The 19,861-nt window shown below is 51.8% G+C and overlaps 8 protein-coding genes across 8 annotated transcripts; 4 read left to right on the plus strand and 4 right to left on the minus strand.

Annotated features, from left to right (window-relative positions):
- Nucleotides 1-21: 21 nt before the first annotated feature.
- Nucleotides 22-1,845, minus strand: NECHADRAFT_91384 (uncharacterized protein; the record flags this gene model as incomplete). The annotated part of the gene is made up of 1 exon (XM_003046785.1): nt 22-1,845. One exon carries the CDS (start codon nt 1,843-1,845, stop codon nt 22-24), a length of 1,824 nt encoding a protein of 607 aa, XP_003046831.1.
- Nucleotides 1,846-2,759: 914 nt separating this feature from the next.
- Nucleotides 2,760-4,071, plus strand: NECHADRAFT_66870 (uncharacterized protein; the record flags this gene model as incomplete). The annotated part of the gene is made up of 2 exons (XM_003046209.1): nt 2,760-3,065; nt 3,117-4,071. The coding sequence occupies exons 1-2, from the start codon at nt 2,953-2,955 to the stop codon at nt 4,069-4,071; spliced, it is 1,068 nt and encodes a 355-aa protein (XP_003046255.1). The 5' UTR covers nt 2,760-2,952.
- An 832-nt stretch (nt 4,072-4,903) lies between these two features.
- Nucleotides 4,904-6,624, plus strand: NECHADRAFT_103591 (uncharacterized protein). Its single transcript, XM_003046210.1, has 2 exons — nt 4,904-6,003; nt 6,054-6,624. The coding sequence occupies exons 1-2, from the start codon at nt 5,182-5,184 to the stop codon at nt 6,432-6,434; spliced, it is 1,203 nt and encodes a 400-aa protein (XP_003046256.1). The 5' UTR covers nt 4,904-5,181; the 3' UTR covers nt 6,435-6,624.
- A 1,092-nt stretch (nt 6,625-7,716) lies between these two features.
- NECHADRAFT_76908 (uncharacterized protein) lies at nt 7,717-8,419 on the minus strand (the record flags this gene model as incomplete). The annotated part of the gene is made up of 2 exons (XM_003046786.1): nt 7,717-7,970; nt 8,041-8,419. 2 exons carry the CDS (start codon nt 8,417-8,419, stop codon nt 7,717-7,719), a joined length of 633 nt encoding a protein of 210 aa, XP_003046832.1.
- Nucleotides 8,420-9,019: 600 nt separating this feature from the next.
- Nucleotides 9,020-9,580, plus strand: NECHADRAFT_91387 (uncharacterized protein; the record flags this gene model as incomplete). The annotated part of the gene is made up of 2 exons (XM_003046211.1): nt 9,020-9,088; nt 9,188-9,580. The coding sequence occupies 2 exons, from the start codon at nt 9,020-9,022 to the stop codon at nt 9,578-9,580; spliced, it is 462 nt and encodes a 153-aa protein (XP_003046257.1).
- Nucleotides 9,581-10,128: 548 nt separating this feature from the next.
- NECHADRAFT_32296 (uncharacterized protein) lies at nt 10,129-11,554 on the minus strand (the record flags this gene model as incomplete). The annotated part of the gene is made up of 2 exons (XM_003046787.1): nt 10,129-11,358; nt 11,417-11,554. The coding sequence occupies 2 exons, from the start codon at nt 11,552-11,554 to the stop codon at nt 10,129-10,131; spliced, it is 1,368 nt and encodes a 455-aa protein (XP_003046833.1).
- Nucleotides 11,555-15,275: 3,721 nt separating this feature from the next.
- NECHADRAFT_32272 (uncharacterized protein) lies at nt 15,276-17,612 on the plus strand (the record flags this gene model as incomplete). Its single annotated transcript, XM_003046212.1, has 2 exons — nt 15,276-15,418; nt 15,482-17,612. 2 exons carry the CDS (start codon nt 15,276-15,278, stop codon nt 17,610-17,612), a joined length of 2,274 nt encoding a protein of 757 aa, XP_003046258.1.
- Nucleotides 17,613-17,885: 273 nt separating this feature from the next.
- On the minus strand, nt 17,886-19,094 carry NECHADRAFT_76912 (uncharacterized protein; the record flags this gene model as incomplete). The annotated part of the gene is made up of 2 exons (XM_003046788.1): nt 17,886-18,815; nt 18,867-19,094. The coding sequence occupies 2 exons, from the start codon at nt 19,092-19,094 to the stop codon at nt 17,886-17,888; spliced, it is 1,158 nt and encodes a 385-aa protein (XP_003046834.1).
- Nucleotides 19,095-19,861: the final 767 nt, after the last annotated feature.

The following is a 19,861-nucleotide window of genomic DNA, read 5'->3' on the forward strand; positions in this document are numbered from 1 at the left end:
ACGGCCAGAAAGTTCGTTCACCTAGTCCTTCCGCTTCAGTGTCGTCCTGAATGCCAAAGGACTCACCCCGGTCGCCTTGCCATCATCATCCACATCAAAAATATAGAGTCCCATATCTAGAGCTCCATAGGTAGGTCCTCCAACCGTGGTCCAATCAGCCGAGAGAATGCCTGAGATTATGCCTTTGCTCAGCTTCGGGGCGTCCATCGCTGTCAAGGCGCGCATTGCGACTCGACCAGACTTCTCGTCGACCACAGTTGGTACGAGGCGATTGGGCATGGCATCAGGGTCATTGGGTGCTCCACTGGCCTCGGCTTCCGCGAGGAGGTAGTCTGCGCCGTTGGAGATGAACCTCGAGATAGTTAAACCAGGGGGCGCACCCTCTGTCTTGTTTCGGGTGATGGTGATGGAGGAGTTTAGTCCCTCTATTGTGGAAACATAGGTACCGCCATAGTTTTTCTCAGCTTCAGTGGCCGCCTGCTCCAAGAGCGCAGGCATGAGAGCGTTGACCACTGCATCACCTATCTTTCCAGCAATCAGAGCTCGTAATGCTCTGTCGGTTGATGCTGCCAGAACCGTGAAGCCAATCTCAAACTCGGGGACCAAAACAAGAAAAGAGCTAAACAAACCCGCGTCACCGGATTTGGTGTAAAGATCAATGACAAGCCCCGTCTCAGGATGAACATAGCGAGGGATCTCCCAAGGCCCGCCAACAGAGTAGTCCAACCGCGCGGTGTGCGTATGGGGCTTCATCCACTTGCGAGTGACGTCGCCTGGGAGGAGGGTATAGTTGAGGATGCTTGAGCCAAACTTTGTAAGATCATTTAGGGTGGACAGTAATGTGCCCGAGCTCTTGGCGGGATCGGGGGTCAGCAAGTACACCATCTCAAGCTCCGTGTCGTTGTTAACGGGGATAACGGCGTTGTCCCATTCGTCTTTAGGAGGGGCTTCAGTGTAAGTCCTCGACATTCCAAGTGGATCAAAGATGTCGCTGCTGAATTGTTCGTCGAGCGACTTGCCAGTAAGGTTTCGTAGGACTGCTCCCAGGAGGATGAAGCCAGTGTTGGCATAGGCTGGATTAGCCCATGGGAGAAAGGTTGGTGGGCGATTCTCTTGGCTCTCGACATAATTGTCATAGTCATCAGCGCAGCTTGTAATGTTCGGATCCGAGAAGTTACTGCATGGCATGGTCGACAACTGAGGGTCCTTCTGCATGTTCAGGGGTGGAAGTCCCAGCGCCGCTGCCGCCGCTGTGCCACCAACCAACTTTTCGCCAGTTGTGAACAACGGCCACCCATCTCGAGGAACACCGCTGATTTGGTTGGCTAATGCCAAAGGGGTGATCTTGTCCCACTGGATGTGCTCTGCCGGGTTGTCTCTTGCCTCCTTTGCCGTGTCGGCAAGCTGGGGGAAGAAGTAGGTCAAGGGACGTTCCCAGTCAGTAGGATCCAAGTTCATGAGGGCGGAATAGACGGTGAAGAGCTTCGTTATACTAGCGACGCCATAGATGGTGTCGCCGTCGACTTCCTTGGTACCGTATTTGGCCCTCTTGGTTGTGGGGGAATTATGGTGGAATTGGAACTTGCTGGTCGCCCCATCGTCGCGAGTTGAGAAGAGGCCTACGGAAAAGGTGGTGTTCTTCAATGTGCCCAGAATAGGGTCTTCTTCAGGGTCAATCTTGAGATACCCTTGCAATATTTCGGTAAGATTTTCCCACCCAGCGATGACATGGCTGTCTTTGCTGGTCAGGTCTGCGGGGGGAGGGTATCGAGGGCCAAGGAAGTCGGCCAAAACGGGGGAACCCGAGAAGGAGAGAAGAGCGAGAAGGGTTTGCCGAGAAAACATGGTTGTCAGGATACTCAGAGAAATATCTTGCGCAGCTGTTCTACAGTATTTCGTCTTTGGTTGGAAACTCGCACATTTTATACCCATCTCGACTTTGCAAGACACAACACAACTCAACCATAACTACGAATTCGTCATTAACTTAGACGGCAGATGTCATTGTCGTTGAACTCAAAGACTATCTGCAAACGAAACAAGCAATTTTTCTCGCTATGAACGAACAGCGGCGCAAAAGCCCTCGATTAAGACATCGCCAGCGACTCACAAAAGATGATCCCAAGGCTGTGTTGTTCGACCTGCCGCGGCTCGTTCATGTTGCATTGAAAGCGCATCGATGAGGAGCGGGCGCTAAGCCCAAAGTAGTGCTAACGCGCCGCTGTGGTTCAAGTTCATGATGTCAAGCTTTTTGTGTCAGCAAAGGTTGGCGAATGAGAAGCAGGTTGAAGGTGACCCTGGGAGCGGCCTCAAGAATATTCTGATAGTGAGTGGTTCAAAATAAACGACTTGGACAGAGATAGACTTGCTTTAGACGAAATGTTTAAACTCTTGTATAGCAAAAGTAAGCGTTTTTATACTATTGAGACTATTAAACAGAAGAAAAAAGGAGCTCTGCTATAAAGAACGGTTCTTCAACGTCAACGGTATTAGTAAGTTATTCTTTTGCTTCGGATTTCGTAACCGACCCTTGAAATCCGGAAACGCTTCAGCCACCGACAATACCCACCTCCACCTTCAAACAGAAACCAACCAATCGACGCAACTTTTTATCTTCGGCTGAAGACAATCAGACAGGGGTTCTGCACGGTGTTTCCAGAATTGACGTCCAGGGAGGTTCTCCCTCTAACCCAATCTGTCGTTTCCTGGCGCTGTAGGGCTGCGAAGTTGTTCGATGCTCGCTGCGCCATCCAGCTACGGAAATGGCCATCTCGACTATCTGCGGGATGGGCCTTTGCAGGGCGGGATGATGGATCTAGGCGTTTTCATGTAACTGGTTATATAAATGCCTCCTTCTCTTCGAGTTTGAGGTGGTTCATGCTTTGAGACAAGACAGTTCAATCACTCTACTTCTCTCTTGACTTGCTTCTCTTCTTACAACACCACATAATCATGGCGAACCCTACGCCAGACAACCTTTACGGCTACAATGCCAACAAGATTCTTCCAATCATTGCTGCGGCAGTGATTGCGGTATCTTGCATTGGCCATGCCCTTCAGAACAGGTAACACACCAACCACAGCTTCATCAAACCATAGACTAACATGACCTTTAGTCGATACAAGTTTTGGCGGGTGACATTCTTCATGTTCTACGCCGGCTTGTTTTACACCATCGGTTGGGTCTTTCGAATCATTTCAGTCCGCAAGACAGACAGTCTTGCTTTCTATATGATCCAGAGCATCTTTGTCTACCTTGCCCCGCCCATCTACTCGGCCGCAGAGTACAACACTCTTGGGCGACTGATGCATTACCTACCGATGCACGCCATCATCAACCCCAACCGCGTCGTTTACATCTTTGTCTTTTTGGGTGCGCTCGTCGAGACGCTCACTGCCATTGGTGCCTCTTGGATGGCCGCTGGTAATGGCAAGCAGGACAAGGACCGGTACGTCTCAGGCTCGACATTCATGGCCATCGCAGTGGTCCTGCAGGGTGTTGTTGAGATTGCCTTTATCGCCTTGGTTGGCATCATCCACCACCGCTGCGTCAAGGCCAAGATGATGCCCAAGAACGTGCGAACTCTATTCATCATGCTCTATGGCACATCACTACTCATCATCGTGCGCTGCGTGTTCCGCGCCGTTGAGACCTTCCAGCTGAGGGACATCCTCTCAAGCGAAAGGGACAACAACGAGGCGCTCCTCAAGCACGAGTGGCCTTTCTACGTGCTCGAGACCATCCCGGTTGCCCTATACACGTATTGGCTCAACATTGTGCATCCCGGCCGATACCTCCCCAGCGACCCGCGTCAGTATCTCGACTTTGACGGCAAGACGGAGCGCATGGGACCTGGCTGGATCCACAACCGGCCGTGGTTCGCGTACGTGGCTGATCCATTCGACTTCATCGGAATGTTTACGATGAAGAAGCGAGATCCTTTCTACCTCAGAGCGAGCGAGTGGCCCGAGGTTGACAACTGCTTCGCCCAGGGTCAGGGGTCGAACGTGGTCGGGAAGGCCAAGTACTCGGCAATCGCCAAGAATGAGTCGCACGAGCCTCACTTCTGATGCAGGGCGCACGCATCGATGGCGCCAAAATAATAGGAATGGTGGACGATAGTTGGGGATTAAAGTGGCTGGCCGAATCTGGACAAGGAATTCAGCCAGGTAGCTGCACGTGATAAGGCACGTTTGCGAGTTTGATGCTTCACGCACCAGCTTGTCAGTGTTGATGTTGAAAGAAACCTGGACAATCGTTTTGTTTATAAGATAGACTTTTCTTTATGTTATTTAGCGACGCTGTAGTAGAAGCCTCAAGATACCATTGATATTTCGCCTTCACACGTTTCATTCTTCACCATAAATCACATGGAGATCTTCATCAAGCCGGAACCACGGAATAAATAAATAGATTTAAACTCAGCCCGACTACACTCTTCAAGGCATAAAGCAGGAACCAAATTTCCTCTCAGACAAGCCAGCCCAGTCAGCGGCGTTCGGTTTGCAAGTTGCACCGCGCGGGCGATCGGTGACTTCATCGCCCGACTCCATCAGCGAATCGGCATTCGGGGCCCCACAGCAAGCCCCGTCGGTATCGAGCGTTGCACAGGGCTTCCGATAATGACGTAGTTGGGGTCCAAACCTTTTCTTCCTTTCCATGACCTTGGCCAAGACCCGTGAGATCGTAGGTCGGACGTCATCCATTCACAACAGTGACATTCCACTCTGAAGCAGGCCCAGACCTTTTTCGTCTCGGGTGAGAAAAGACCATCCAAAACTGACCACCAAAAGGCCCCCGACCTTCCCATTCGGTGAGATTTTGTGCAAGGCAAACGTCAGTACGTACCATTAAAAGTCGCCCGGACTTGACGGGATTCACGGCCCCATCCAAATCGTGCAACGTCAGACCTTTTTCGCGGTCTCGATCGGGGCTTTGTCAAGCTTCTTGCTTTTCTACCTATCAAAGCTAGACCCCTTTAATAAGATACAGTTTGCCACTGCAATGGACCTTCTCACTCTCCCGCCCACTCTTCCTAAACAATGCAATGGCCCTTAGCTTGCTCGTGCCAAATGCTCTACTAGCAAACCATCTTTAACTCGTCGACTCCCACATCTTCCATCAGCTCCAATAGCTCCTCCTTATCTCCCCCAAACGTAAACGCTGCCGTCGCCGATACCATGCCCGAGGTGCGACGAGGCAGTCTTCAGATTGTGTCTGGCTCGGGCGTCTCATCCACAGAAGCCTCCGGGCTACCTGACGCTGCGAATCCCACTCGTCCCTCTCAATCGCACCAATCGTCAAACGAACGCGTGCGCTTCGATGTCCTTCCAGAACCTACCCAGCGAAGGGATACCGGCGGCTCGGATTTTTCGGAAGCACCCCGACGAAGCCTTTCGTATGCTCAGCGACCTGTAGCCGACGCTTATTACGATTCTCGAGCTGCCACACAGACCGAATACAGACGACGAGCAAAGACTCTTCAAGAGTACTACGATGATAACCCGAATCTACTACCACAGCTGCCGTTCACGTGGCACCACGGCTGGAAACGCTGGAGACTCTTCATATTCGCCTTTCTAGTCTTTGTCGATGCCTCGGCCATTCCCATCGCGCTCTACTATGGCATGTACTACGCTGGCGACGTCGAGGGATGGATCATCTTTGCCGTCGTGACGACCATCTGGGGAGGCCCCACGTATCTCGAGTTCGCGATCCGTACGCTCCGATTGATGAAGGTGGATAGGTTCTATCGGCCTCTTGGGACAAATTCACGATGGTGCTTTGACATGTTGACGTGGGCGTCTACCCTCACCATCACTGTTGTCACAGCTCTTTTTATTATTGGAAGCGCTCCTCATAATGTGTGGTTGAGAGTTCTGTGCATGCCTGCCCCAGCAATTCTGTATTGTCTTGGAGGTGTGCTGTTTCTTATATCGTTGTATAATTACATGGGCTGGCCAGCACCATTCCGGATCAGCTCCACAGCCAAGGGAGAACAGGTATTTTCACATCCCATTCTCAACTGTCCACGTCATGCTGACTTTTTCAGGTACTACCGGGCGCATACTACTTCATCGAGGACGTTGTCGCGGTTAATGCTGGCGGCGGCCGACCCTACCGTGAAGCTTTGGCCGCCCGTTACAAGGCCAGTCCTCGCTTCCGGCGGATGGTTTACGTTCAATCCTGGTTCTGGTCTATTCCAGCTCTGATACTCGCCATACCTCTTACTGTTATCTCGGTCATTCCCCAGGTTCCAGCAACAGGTGCTTACGGCGTCGCCTGGGCAGTCCCCTTCCTGTGGGCTACACTTTGGGGCATTATCACGATCAAATGGTGCAAGAGAGATATGGCTCGGGAAAGGAAGGAGTGGGAGGCAGGCATTGACTCGGAAAAGGAACTTAAAAAGGAGGGTTCCACGCAGCAGGTATAGATGGGGTGGTTAATTACGCGTACACGATGCCAGTCGGGGAGTCAACGACTGGTCACGAAGCATATACGGAACATGACTTTTGGCGTTGAGGCCGATGATTACCATTATTTACGATTAGAATGAAATGTACATATCTTGGCACTGGCCATCTTGTCAAGTTCTATTGACTTTTGTCAATGAGGTGCTTTGCACAGCCTCCGGGAGACCCAAGAACCGAGGCTCAAATGGATATATCAAGCCCATTATCGAGTGAAAGCTTCAAAAGAGCTATCAGAATGCCCAATCAGCATTGTCCTGAATGTTATCCCACGGCTAGGGTGACGCGTATGCACCCACTACCCTCGGTCCCTTACCACCTTTTCACACAACAGACGCCCGGGCTTCCCGTCGTGGAATCATGGTTGTTACTGGCCCATCGGCGAGATAAGCTCAAGGATCTAACACCGGCAGTTGGGTCGACCGCATGATTATCATCTTTGACATTCCCGGCCGTTCCGAAACATTCATGGGCCCACGGTTGCAGCAAATCAACACCTGACAGGTCTTTGGTCAAGGGTCCAAAGAATCCGCCAGTTTGGTCTGGACCCATCTATTGGAGCTTAGGAAACGGCGCTGGACATGTCGGGCTTCGCGTCTACCGATCACCGACTTTCGCGTTTGAACGGGATTCGGAAGCTACCGTGGCCCATAGAGCCCAATGGGAATTGGACTAAGATGATTCGTTTTCGTTTATCTAACGGTGACATGGTCTTGGTCTCATATGCAATGTAGATGACAACCCAAAACGGTTGTGGTCTGGCTACTGATCGAACCCCGAACACTTGTATGCCTTTTCAAATAAGGTTTGCGAATACATGCATTCTCAGTTTCCTAATATCCAGTTCTTGTGCCTAGCTCTATCTACTATTCACAGACTATGTTACTCAGATTGTTTTTATCCACTGTATTGAGAAGCTTTCAAAGGTCATAATGAATGTCCATCTACCCAGAACTGCATGAGAAACAAGACTCTTTATATCAAATACAGTGTCCTCTTTGCAGACAATCCGATGTTAATACCTAATATGAAAATAAGTAATATCAAGGATGTCTTGGCAAGTTGAGAATATCGATTCATTTACAAGTCACTCCACCATGCCCGTCCTCTTGGCTAGCCCTCTAACTCTCCTAATATTTGATCTTTACCACCTAGAATACCAAGTCTGTTCTCGATTTATTTCAAAAAGCAAGATCCTCCTCTAATTTCCTCAGGATTCCACACGCCAACATCATACTTCAGAGTTCACTCACGCCCTCCCACAGGACGAAGCATTATTGGGACCGAGGCATCTGAAGGCCCTCCCCAGGGTGTTAGATCAACTACAAGTCTTCTGGCCTCTTTAAATCCAAGCTTTTCATAGAGCCCACGGCCCTCGTCTGAAGACTCAAGAACAGCCGATATGCCTAAACGATCAGCCTCGTTTAGTCCCCACTGCACCAACATAGAGGCAGCGCCGCGTCTTTGATGGGCCGGATCAGTATGCAGTAGTTTTAGATCTATTAAACCTTGTCAGATTTTCTCACAATTCTCAAGTTTCTGGCATCAGAAATAGATGGTGAGGCGTACAGGCATGTGGTTTGTCGTTCATGAGTTCCAAGCGCATCCGATTCATACCACCTAGGTAGGCCTCGCATGCTTCTGGATTACACCTAGGACCTCGATAGGAAGAGAAATCAGAAGCCTTCGGAGGAGTCTCCCAGATATACCACATTGCAAAAGCAATCATGTTCTCTCCCTCAAGGTCTGTGTCGATAACTTTGGCCCATCGGCAGGCAGGATTCTTGTGTAGCCGTTCGATCAAGTCGGTCGCCCTATTAGTGCCCCCGGCAGAACTGGGATAAGGAAAGAGCACATGGCCCAGGGGGTTTGGTCCGTATGCTATATCTTCGATGGCAACGGCCCGGGGAGCATCGGCCTCGTTGGCTGGAAGGACTTTGAGAGGCATTGTTCGGAGGTTACTGACCTGTGGTGAAAACATGATAGAGTACAAGTGACAAAAAGTATTGCTGTTTTATATGCACAATAAATCGAACGAGGGAGCTCTCTCTTATTCACTGCCATTCGGCGAGCTCATTTAGGCATGTAGATGGTTGTGCTCCGCTCTCGGCCGGGATCAGATACGCGGGGGGTTCAGCGGGGGATGGTCAGCAGAGTGACAGTGGGGGATAGACAACATGTTTGCATTGCAATGACTACAACGAAGAAGTAACTGGTCAAAATTTGTGTAGATTATTTTCTAGTTTTATAAATGTTTATTCAACTCTTCAATCTATTGTTTTCCCTATTTGTTACCGTCGTAAACGGCATTCATTGCCGACCCAGCTCCAAACCTGATGGAAGGTTCCAGTTTTAGCGCCGAGGCTGATAGGTGAGTGGCTTGCCCGGATTTTTTCTTTGCGCGACTCAGACGGAAGGAACCCGGTCGGCTGCAATTCTTTCCTTGAGCGACCTCAGATTTTTCAACAATCCTCGCCTTCAGCCTCGCCCTCCTCCGGTCTCCCACCATCCCGCCCATCTCCTTCCCTCAACACACCAAGCAGCAGCCATGGATCACGGACGCGACCCTTGCCCCTGGGTCATTCTCAATGACTTTGGTGGTGCTTTCTGCATGGGCGTAAGTTTTTGACTCTTTTCGTTCCCGGAGCTCTTTCAGCCGATGAACCGGGGCGATAATCGCGACATGACGCATGAGCTGACATGAATTTCCCCTCAGGCTATCGGCGGCACCATCTGGCACGGCATCAAGGGCTTCCGAAACTCCCCCTACGGCGAGCGACGTATCGGTGCAATCACCGCCATCAAGATGCGCGCCCCCGTTCTCGGCGGCAACTTCGGTGTCTGGGGCGGTCTCTTCTCGACGTTTGACTGCGCTGTGAAGGGCGTCCGCCAGAAGGAGGACCCTTACAACGCCATCATCGCTGGTTTCTTCACCGGTGGCTCCCTGGCTATCCGAGGTGGTTACAAGGCCGCCCGTAACGGTGCCATCGGCTGCGCTGTCCTGCTCGCCGTCATTGAGGGTGTCGGTATCGGTTTCTCAAAGATGCTTGCTGGCAGCACCAAGCTCGAGGCTCCTCAGCCTCCTCCCAGCATGGAGGCTTCTCTGTAAAGAGTGAAACGAGACGAATCATTACGATGACGAACCACGATCGAAATCTTTCGACCGACCGAGACCAACCACCCCCACCTCTCAACTCCACCACCACGAATTTAGCAGGCCGGCTCTTGTCAGGGGAGCTGGCCTCTTGTATTTTCCACCATCAACCACACACCACGGACAAAAAATCGGCTGTCGTTTAATCTTTCAATCCGCATCGGGCCGGCGTTCCAATGTATAATAGAGAAGAAATCGGGAGGGGTATGGGAAGGGCGTGTTCTGGCTTAGCGACGGAGTTGCCATCCTTGTTGCAAGAACTGCAGACTATCCTACAAAGGATATCTGATGAGAGAAGAAAAGGGCATCATGTGTACAACCCCCAAGAGACGGATGGATTGGGAAGTGCACAAAGGGCCAGCAGGTTACGAAACGAGAAGGGGAACTCCCTGCTGCTAAGATTTATGCTGCGTTGTTTTTTTTCTTGACGAATTGGGTACAGATCGAATACATAACGACGTTCCCCGTTCCGCTCTATCTTGCTCGATGCTCTACTTGCTCATCTATAGCTCATCTAACCCAGTAGCGAAGACTCCCACCTGAGGTTTACCCTCGTTGTCAATCCAGGCCCGGAACATGCCCCCGCAGTTAAAGTCCATTAGGACTTCAGACCGCGTGTCTATAACTCGACCATTTGAGTCACGGACAACTACCGACTCGATGCCAATGATGCCGCCTTCTCCCTCTCCTGTGCGACCCCATCGATCACCCGCGCTCTGTTCCAGTTCTCCCCCACGCCCAGCAACATGGGCGATCGCCTTGACTCCCGACTCTGGCTTCCATCTTGCCATGGCGGCGACAGTTCGAACAGCGTTGACGCGGAGGAAAGAGTCGCCATTGCCAGTTCCAGATCCTCCAAAGGACCTGGTCGTATAGGTTCCGCCGCTGCTCGTGCTGAGGGTATCGAGAGGAGAGTACATCATTGGGCTGGGCAAGCAGTCCGCCAAAGCTCCCCTCAGAGCATCGCTCAGCACGAGAGACGGTCCTGGCTGGGCGACGGAGTTCTTCAAACGGTCCCATGCGGTTGGCCCCGTTGGATCGCCGTCTTCGCTCCATTCCTCGGCCCAGAAGCCTGCGCCAACAACGGGCGTATCGCCAATACGTCCAGTTAGCTTGTTCGTCAACCCGCCTGTACTAGTTGCGGCGCATATAACTCCGTCCTCATCAAGGGCTACTGCTCCGCAGGTGCCCTGTGGGAGGTATTCAGTTGCACTCCATGTGGCTTGCCCCTGGTCGCTCTTTTCCCGCTCCAGGGCCCGGATATGCTCGTCCCAGCGCTGCTGTGTGTAAAAGTAGCTCGGGTCGACCAGCTCCAGCCCGTACTGCTCTGCGAGCTTCTCGGCTGCTCTACCATAGAGCTGGGTATGCCCTTGAGCCGAAGGGACGTCAAGATCATCTGACGACGCTCCCTGAGCTTTTTTGCCTCGTCCTTCGAGATCCTCTTCGCCATGCTCGAGCATCGCTTTAGCCAGGAGAATGGGATTCTTCACATGGCGGACACCCATGACGCCCACGCCCCGCTTCTTGAAGCCCCGAGATACCATCACTGACGCTTCCAGTTCGTTGATCCCATCACGGGTGAACACGGCGCCGTGTCCGCTGTTAAAAAGGTGGTTATCTTCGATCAGCCGGACCGCATATGTCGCTATCTCCAGCGCAGAAGGACGCCCTTTAAGTTCCTTCTCTGAGGCCACGACGGCTTGATTTCTCATGTACAGATCCGCTTTTGTAACCTAGAGGCTTCTAGTCAGCAAAACGTCCCAGGGGTTGCGTTATCAGACAGCAACTCACAATATCGATGAGTGCGGTGCGATAAGCCTGGAGCTTGTCTGGAGGATAGTTCCGGCGCTGGATGTTGCCTGCGCCGCCATGGATGATAAGTCGAGGTTTGACTTTGAGAGTACTTTGGTGTTGAGTTTTGTATTCCATTGTTCTCTACTACCGTATTCGTGTTTCAAAGCAAAAGCTGTTGAAAAGAAGAGGTTGAGAGTTGATCATCCCCTCAAAGAGGGTTGGGGTGACCCGGGATACCTCTAGCCCCACTCCTGACCAGATCAGTTGACAACCTGGTCCAGAACTAAGAACGACCTATCCCAGACTTGAGTGCTCTAAGATACAGAAAGTAATAGCCAGTCACATGTTCCGGCACTCTTGATATTGTGTATTCTTGGGTATAATGTTCGTGTTGCTATAGAATACATAGTCTTGTCCTCTTAGATTGACGCCGATACTTGGTACATTAAATAACATCATCCAGTCACCCAATTTCGCCATCTATATGGACCCAATACTCCAGGCTCAGGATCAAACTATCAAGCCAGATCATAAGAATTTGGTCGAACACTACTGTCCCGTCAATGCGATTGCGGATTTGACTGCTTTGTCAACATCCTTGGGCCGCAAACCCGGTGTCCTTCCTAGGCAAACTGCCATGCTTGTCATTTCTACATAGTGTTAGCATGCTGACTCGTCCATGGGGTTTGTGAGGTAAAACATACCAGCAACAAGTCGATTAACATCAATCGTCACCTTGGTCTTCATCCAGCTAGAGTCCGTCCACGCTCGTGGGAAGTATGATGGGTCCATGAAGGTTCCCAATTCGAGGTTAAATTGCTGATCAGGCGCTGGCATACTCGGCATTAGCGCTCCCAGTTCATGGCCCATCGTCGGGGCCATGATAGACATCGTTGTCATGGATGAGGTTCCAGGTGTAAGAGTTGTTGGCACGCTATTTGGCCACATGTGAGATGCGCCACCCATTCCTTGTTGAGACATGGTGAAATGCTCTGGGCCAGAAGTTGGTATTTGGGGGCCTCCAAAGAAACTATTGTTGACATTGTTGTTCATGTTGGAGTTGGCTCGAAGATTGGGGGAACCGTCGAATTCCCCAATGTCGATTTCGGCATCGACAAAGTCTGCGTTTTCGGGAATGATGATACCTCGTTGGCGAAGATAGGTCTCGACCTCATCGGCGTCAAAGAAGTCTCCCTCGAAGCCCTTGTGCACCATCCGCATCCGAATATCTATCCGATCATCTCTCATGCTCTCGGTCTCTGAGTCGAAGGGTCCCATCGAAAAGCCAGTCAGTTCTGGCGGCCTCAAAGGCTCTAGTAAGCCTTGGTTTCCAATAGGCATCTCGCTGGCAGGGACGTTCATCCCTGGTTGAGACCCGTTTCCTCCTGGGCCCGAGAAGAATGTGCCCGCGCCACCAAGATTTGTAAACGGGTACTTCCAGTTGTTCAAGGTCTCTTTTCTTGGCTTGCTGAGCACCATGGTCAGACGACGGATGATGGCTTCCCTGGGCTCAAACAACAGACAAAACCCAAACACTGCTGCGTAACGGTGGGGAGGCGGATTGTTCATTGATACTAGCCTGAGGCCAGCCTCGACGGTTGCTCTCTGTAGGCGGCGTCCAAAAGTCCGCTCGTGAGATGCATATGAAGATGGCGAGGGGATGCCGGGGTATGGTGGTGAGGTAAAGGGATTGCGATTCAATGGGGTCGAGGCCTGAGTATCGTAAATGGGGAAACTCGCGTTTTCTGCTGTCGGCATGGTGATGATCTCGTACGGCAGAGAGACAGGTGGTGTCAGTTGCTGCTGCAGAGGGTCCAAATTTGGCGGAGTAGCAAGTTGGGTTTCCAAGGGACCAGGGCCAGCAACCGATGGGTTTGAAGGAACAAACTCCTCACTCGTTGCACTGGAAGAGCCCGAGCCAGGGCCGTGTCTCCCCCGTGGACGGTTCTCAACCTGTTCCTCCCTTTGATCAGGAGCTGGAGCAGGGGCAGGGATGCTTGCCTCCTTGGGGGCATCGTCGGCATTTCTGCGCGTGAAAGAGAGGAACTTGCGAGTTGTGTCGTTGAGGCGTCGCGCAACCTCTGGAGCATTCTCGAGCATCCCTTGAGCTAGGACAAAGTCAAAGAAGTTCATGAATTCCTTGCCCATATCCTCATTGGTCTGCTCAAGGTCCCTAACCTTTTGTTCAAGGGAGGTGATGGCAGTGTCTTTGCGGTTGCGATAGGCTCGCTGGGCCAGGCGAATTTGGGTACGCCGGCGCTGGTGTCCATGTTAGTTTGCAGCATTGAAGGGAAAAGCAACCCGTTTCCTAGTTGCATAAGATCTTAGAACAAGCTTGCCTCTTGTGCCGTCTCATCTTTGGTGTCCAGTCTGGGCCGACCTCTTGAACGCTTCTTGCTACGATCTCCATCGTTCTCATCAGCAGAAATCTTGGAGCGCTTCCGGCTTGGGGCCTCTTCAGGCGGAGACTGGGCTGGCTCAACCATGACGGATGAGTTATCAGTGAAACAGTAGGTTAAGATATGGGGATAAGTTGAGTATCAGTATCAGCCTGTCAGGAGGCGGGTTGCTGAATCCCAGGTGCTCAGGACAGCTGTTGAATGGCTGAGGGTTCAGGGCGACAAATTGGGGTTCAAAGTGGATAGTTCAATAATAGCGCGCGTGTATTTGTCAGTGATGCCAGTTGGCACAAGCGGTGGTAGGGTATGCGCTCCGGATGAGTTCACGGTGTAGCGCGAAGAACAGAGTGACTGAGGGAGAGACACTCTGGCTCCGGCGGCGCCGGGGTCTGTCGTCCGGGATCCTGCCGGCAGTACACCCGTCTGCCGGGTGGAGATGAACGGGAGATGCGGAGCCGAAGGATGATGAAATGGATGTGAGTGAGCGTGTCCTGAGATGGAGTTGGGGTTGGGGTTGAAGGAGGGCTGTGCCATCGACTCGGGTCCGAAGGGGCCACAGATGTCTTTCATTGGCTGGCGAGACCAGGATGATCAATCAAGATTGGCGCTATGGTTGGCCGAGATGTAAGGGCTTCACTCTCTGGAGATATGTGTTGAGTTCTTAGAGTCGCTAAATATTTCAGATAGCTAGTTCTTTTTGTTCTCAATCAAGATCAAGGCTCTCTAGTTATATAATCAGGTCGTTTCATATTGTCTCGTTGAGGTAGGTCGAGCTCGTCACGACACACTGGCTTGTAGTCGGCCAGGGGACCTGAGACCGAACCTGGAGGCTTAGCAATGGCTCAGCCCTAAAACGGTTAGCGGATCCAGGAGACTGGCACGGGGAGTCCCCCACCGGAGAGGCAGTGTTGGTCCCACGAGAGGAAGCCTTCCAGGGGATATGGGTGATTTGAATGGAGAGCTTGACTTGATGATGGCACGAGATGGAGAGATTGGTGCACAAATCACGTAGAGACCCAACCTCTTACGGTCTAAGCCACCGACCTGTGCATATGCTAACGAGCAAGACATTTTCTCTACCTAGAAAAGACCCATTCTTGCTCTGCCTCTCTAGGGTAACAATTGATAAGACGGCCAAAAAATGGCCTGCCCGGCTTGTGCTTGCCGATGGATGATCCATTGCTTTGCGACGACTGGGGTCTTCAATTCCATCCTTCCACCACAACTAACCTCACTCTTCCCTCCATTTCCAACTTCACCTCGACGCTCGCCAGGCGCGTGTTGTAAACTCGATCAAATCTTTCGAGTTCTATCTGACACCTCTACTTGTCATCCGTAATCGAGTTCGACGATTCCGTCCCGTCATGGCTTCAACCTCATCTTGATCGCGCCAAACTTCCTCCGAATCGCCTCTAACCCCCACCGTCGACACCAGCCTGTCTCTTTGCAACACGATCATGGGCGACTGGGCCCGCGGGTGGACTAGAGTCGGGCAAGTAGGCCCGTCTCAACATTATGGCCGTCCATGGGCGATCGAGCGCGAACACGAGGAGCTGAGAATCATTGATGGCTGGGACAACGACGACAACTGGCCGGGCATGTGAGCAGTCCATTGGTGTCCTCCTAGAGGGTTGAGCCTAGGTTGCTGACCGTTTTGCGGTAGAAATAAGCCTCTGTTTAGTGGTCCCGATGCGAAGCGATTCGATACAAAACTTGCCAAACTCGAGGACCTAGGGTTTGGCGCCTTCGGTCGCGTCGAAAAGGTCACCTATGGATCAGTCTACCTGGCGCGGAAGCGAATTACTCGCCGACGAGGTCGCACCATTGACGATTTGCGCCAGGAGTGCCTGACTATGGAAAAGCTTGGCGACCACCGACATATCGTTAAACTGGTTGCTACTTATGCGCCCCGAAGCCACGAACTGTGCTTGCTCATCTGGCCTGCTGCTGTCTGCAACCTGAGCATACTTCTGGAAGACTTGGAGTCTTTGCGACTTGGCGATGGTGATCGCGAGGATATCATGAAACGACTGGATGATTTGGACATCAGGGACCTAAGCGCCATTGAGCCAAACTCTGAAGATCAGGCGCTCGATTCCGCGACAAAATGCCCGCTTGAGTATCTGCGCAGCGTGGTTGGTTGTATTGCCCGCGCCATGGCCTACTGCCATCGGAACGATGTGAGGCACCTCGATATCAAACCATCCAATATTCTTCTCAAGGCGGACCGAGTTTACCTCGCCGACTTTGGCATCTCAAAGGACGTCAGCGGACAGGATCAAACCATGACAGAGGGGATGCCAGGGACTGAAAGATGGCGTGCGCCTGAGCTCTACGCCGGACATGGCTCCAGCATGCAGTTTTCGGATATCTATTCCCTTGGTCTCGTTTTTCTCAACATAGCGACTGTTCTCTACAACGTCCGACTGGAAGACTTCGATAATGCACTAAGATATCCCGATAAACTGTCACGAGAGGAACAACTATATGACCGGGAAAGGAAGTTGAAGGCGCACTTGGAGAAGCTCACTTCTCATGCCTTGGTCACGCCCCCATTCATGTTCACTTATGAGGGCCAAGAAACCGTCAGGCCAAGACCAATCGTCAACTTGATCTCTCGAATGATCACCTCAAACCCGAAGAGCCGACTACATGCTGACAAAATCGACGACAAGCTGTCAATGCTAGGCGGTATTCATCAAATCTACCATGGCGAATGCTGCAAACGGCCGATATCGTGGGTCGAGAACAAGTGGGATGCCAAGTTTGCGGGGCTAGCCAGTCTTCGAAAGGAGAATGATCGCCTGAAGAAGAGGGTAGATGAACTCGAGGGACGAGACAAGACATACGAACTTCGGCTCAAGCATGAGCGTGAAGCGCATGAACAGGCCATCACCGCTCTCCAAAATAAGCTAAAGAGCATGGAGGAGAAATGCCACACACTGGAGGCCGAAAAGGCTGATAAGAGGAAGGGCACCGGCCGCAGTCCACGTCCGATGATGCCAAGACCGGCTCGAAGCAGCACTTTGTCTCTCTCATCGAGCATCGAGCTAGAAAAGTCGCCCAAAATACGATCAACGCCAACAACTCCAGCACCGAGACCTCCTCTCCAGCCCATGTCTCGCTCGGTACAGCGTTTCACGGCGCATCGCAAAGCACCACAGGCTCCGCAGAACGGCTCTTCTCCCCGCCCCCCTTACGACATGACACCCAGAGCCTCGAATGAGTTTCCGACCTCGAGGTCACCGAGTATCACTAACCTGTCGGGTTACAATTTGCGATCTCGTGGGTCTGGCTCGAAGCTTCCTCTCCCTGTGACGCCGAACCGCAGTGAAACACCCAACTTCAATCGCGATCAAAGCTTGACGGACAGCAGTATGGCGTCCTCTGTATTCTCTCGAAACAGTATTGAGACCACTCCAACGCCCGTACAGGGCAGCCCGGCGTTGAACCGCAACCCCATTCCTCTGGATTCTAACAAGGTACCTCAATGGGGTCAACTCCCAGGATTGCCCCCACAGCCGGTTGAGAGGCCGACAACCCCTGAACCGATCAGCCCAACCCTCACCATGCCACTATCCCCCATGTCGTCACCCAGAACGCTCCGGTCAGATCTCGCCAGTGAATATGGAGACTATACTCGCCGACCCTCTTTGCACTCGCAGCAGTCCCAGAAGAGTTGGGCGGAAGTAGCAACTGATGGCGAGACGCTTCGGAAGATGATCGGAAGACCGCGCGCCCACTCAAATAGGTCAAATCGGTCGAGTAGGCAATTGGAGGTGGAACAGGCTTGACTGCAAAGCCTGATGAGAAGCTTGCACTGGATATATGGGCAAGTATTATGATATTTACGAAAAATGGAAAAAGTTTGCATATTCAAGGTATGGGTTGGCATTTTGGATCCATATATCATTGTCATTTACACGGCGTCTTGAGCCAAAAGCATGAATATACTGGTAATCATACCCCATCAAACACTACCTTGCCTTTTATCTATACATCCTATAAACTCCATTCCATCATGCAAAATGTCCTGGGTATATGTTATACAAAACTAGCCACCCTCGTTACCTCCGAGATGCCTTGATGGCCGCGAACGCGTCGAGCGGGAACTTGCTCGCGAAACCTTCATCCGAGTTCTTTCCACCCTTTCTCGCCTTGCCTCCGGATTGGCCCTGGAAGGTCTGCTGTTTCTCAAGCTCCTGGACCCTTTCCACCCACAGGGGAGCCATGAACGGGTCCTCAAAGGGCTTTATCTCCACTCCTTCATTCCGTGCGGCCTCCTTCTGCCGAGCCTCCTCTAGAATCTTGTCGAGAGTTTCTCTCGCAGCAGTTGCAGCTTCGGTATCGTCAGGTGATGGACGCGGGATTCGTTTCTCAGCCTTCGCCAAGGCCTTCTCTTGTTGAACAAGCTCGTTGACAGCTTTGCCACGGGCAACCCAGTCTGACCAACGCCTGTCAAGCTGTGATTCGAACCATGACTTTGACAACTGCTCACTCCAGCGGTAAGACCCCAACGTGCCGTCTCTGATGACCTTGTCCTCGAACCCTTCGGCAGCCAGCTGCTTGTTTATGCGGGATTCCCACCGATCCTCTTCATCGGCGGAACCAAGGTTCTCCTCCTCGATGTCTAAAAGAGCCAACAAGTCACTTCTAAATAGATTGGACCTCCTGCCGACGGCTCTTGACAGAACCCTAGGTTGTGGTTTCTTGATCCGTAGAAATACTTGGCCTCCGCTCGTGTTGGCGACTGTGGGGACTTTACGCTCGCCTACAAAGGCGGTTTTGGGGAGGGGTCGGACTGTTGGTTGGTATTCTGGTGGCGCATCAGGAGGGGAAATTTTGGTCAGAAGCGGAGGGTTTTGTCTTCTTGTCGAGGGAGGAGGGGCTTTGGAGCGGGATAGAGCTGAGGCTTCGTTTCGTTTTCGTAGGTATTGGGTGATCTGGGCGTGTTCGGGGTTGTCGGTCGTTTGGCCTCTCGTTAATAATGTGAGGAACTGAACAATGCGTTAGTAACTCGTAGAGCAAGAACTTAGACAATGACGTACTTTATATCCCGCAGCCATGGAGTTATACACGAGCCTCAAGCTGGCAAGTGGCTTATTCTTCACGAACCGCTTCCTCACAATGTGGGCTATTGGATGTGTCGGGCCGGGATGTTGGAGGTCTTTGGGTAACGGGACTTTCTTCCCCGTCTTAATTAAGGCACGGTATAATGCCAATGCGGCGATCCTGTGCCGCGAGTTGCGCGCTGGGACGAACGGTTGGCGAAACATGACTGCGATGGTATTGGAGGGGCTAGAGGTGGTTGTGATGCTCTTTGAGCATGATTGCCCTCATGGGCCGTGGGGTTGGTTTCGCGCCCGTAATACAGCTGAGTCTGGCTAATTACAGGTTATCTCAACTCAGCTGCTGTGAGCGCGAGTTTGCGAAGGATTCAATTGGACTTTCTCGTCGTTGGTATCATGAGCATGAGGCCGATATGCGGCTTGAGATTTTGCGATGCTTCTGTGATGACTAAGCCTGCATGCAACCCCGGATTCTACCCAACTACCACCCGCCAACCCAACCAACCTGGCTTTCAACATCTCTTCCAGTTTGTGTGCATGAAGAGATCAACTGGGTATGGCTTAGAAGAAGTCACAAACGTGCTTACAAGAAACTTAGTAACTCTTGGCTAGTTATGTAGGACTTTCTGTAGTAAACATGAATATGCCTTTACAACGATAAGGCTTGGTATGTCGAGTGAATTGGCAATTGATACTCCAATGGTGCAGGTGATAACTTGTGATCGACGAGTCCACGTGCCCTCGACTCTGCTTACCCGGGCAGTCAAGGGGTGACACCAATTACATATCAATGAGAGAAAACAGTTAGAAGCACGCTAATGGGTAGGGCTGCATTGGGAGCTGATGAGGGCTCAGCTGGATGCTACCCTACAAAGACAAGATTTTCTCACCAGGTGACTCTTTGCAGGCAGCGTGAAGATCAATTCTTGGTTTATCCCTGATATTTTAGACGTTCCGGAGTTCCCGGAGAGCAA

The sequence above is a fragment of the Fusarium vanettenii genome (assembly GCF_000151355.1).
Source record: "Fusarium vanettenii 77-13-4 chromosome 2 genomic scaffold NECHAsca_18_chr2_1_0, whole genome shotgun sequence".
Lineage (NCBI taxonomy): Eukaryota > Fungi > Ascomycota > Sordariomycetes > Hypocreales > Nectriaceae > Fusarium > Fusarium vanettenii.

Excerpts from the sequence above, each read along its gene's own strand:
- NECHADRAFT_103591 (XM_003046210.1), top strand. The coding sequence starts at position 5,182 with ATGCCCGAGGTGCGACGAGGCAGTCTTCAGATTGTGTCTGGCTCGGGC. Across the intron at positions 6,004-6,053 it reads CCACAGCCAAGGGAGAACAG|GTACTACCGGGCGCATACTA; the intron begins GTATTTTCACAT and ends TGACTTTTTCAG.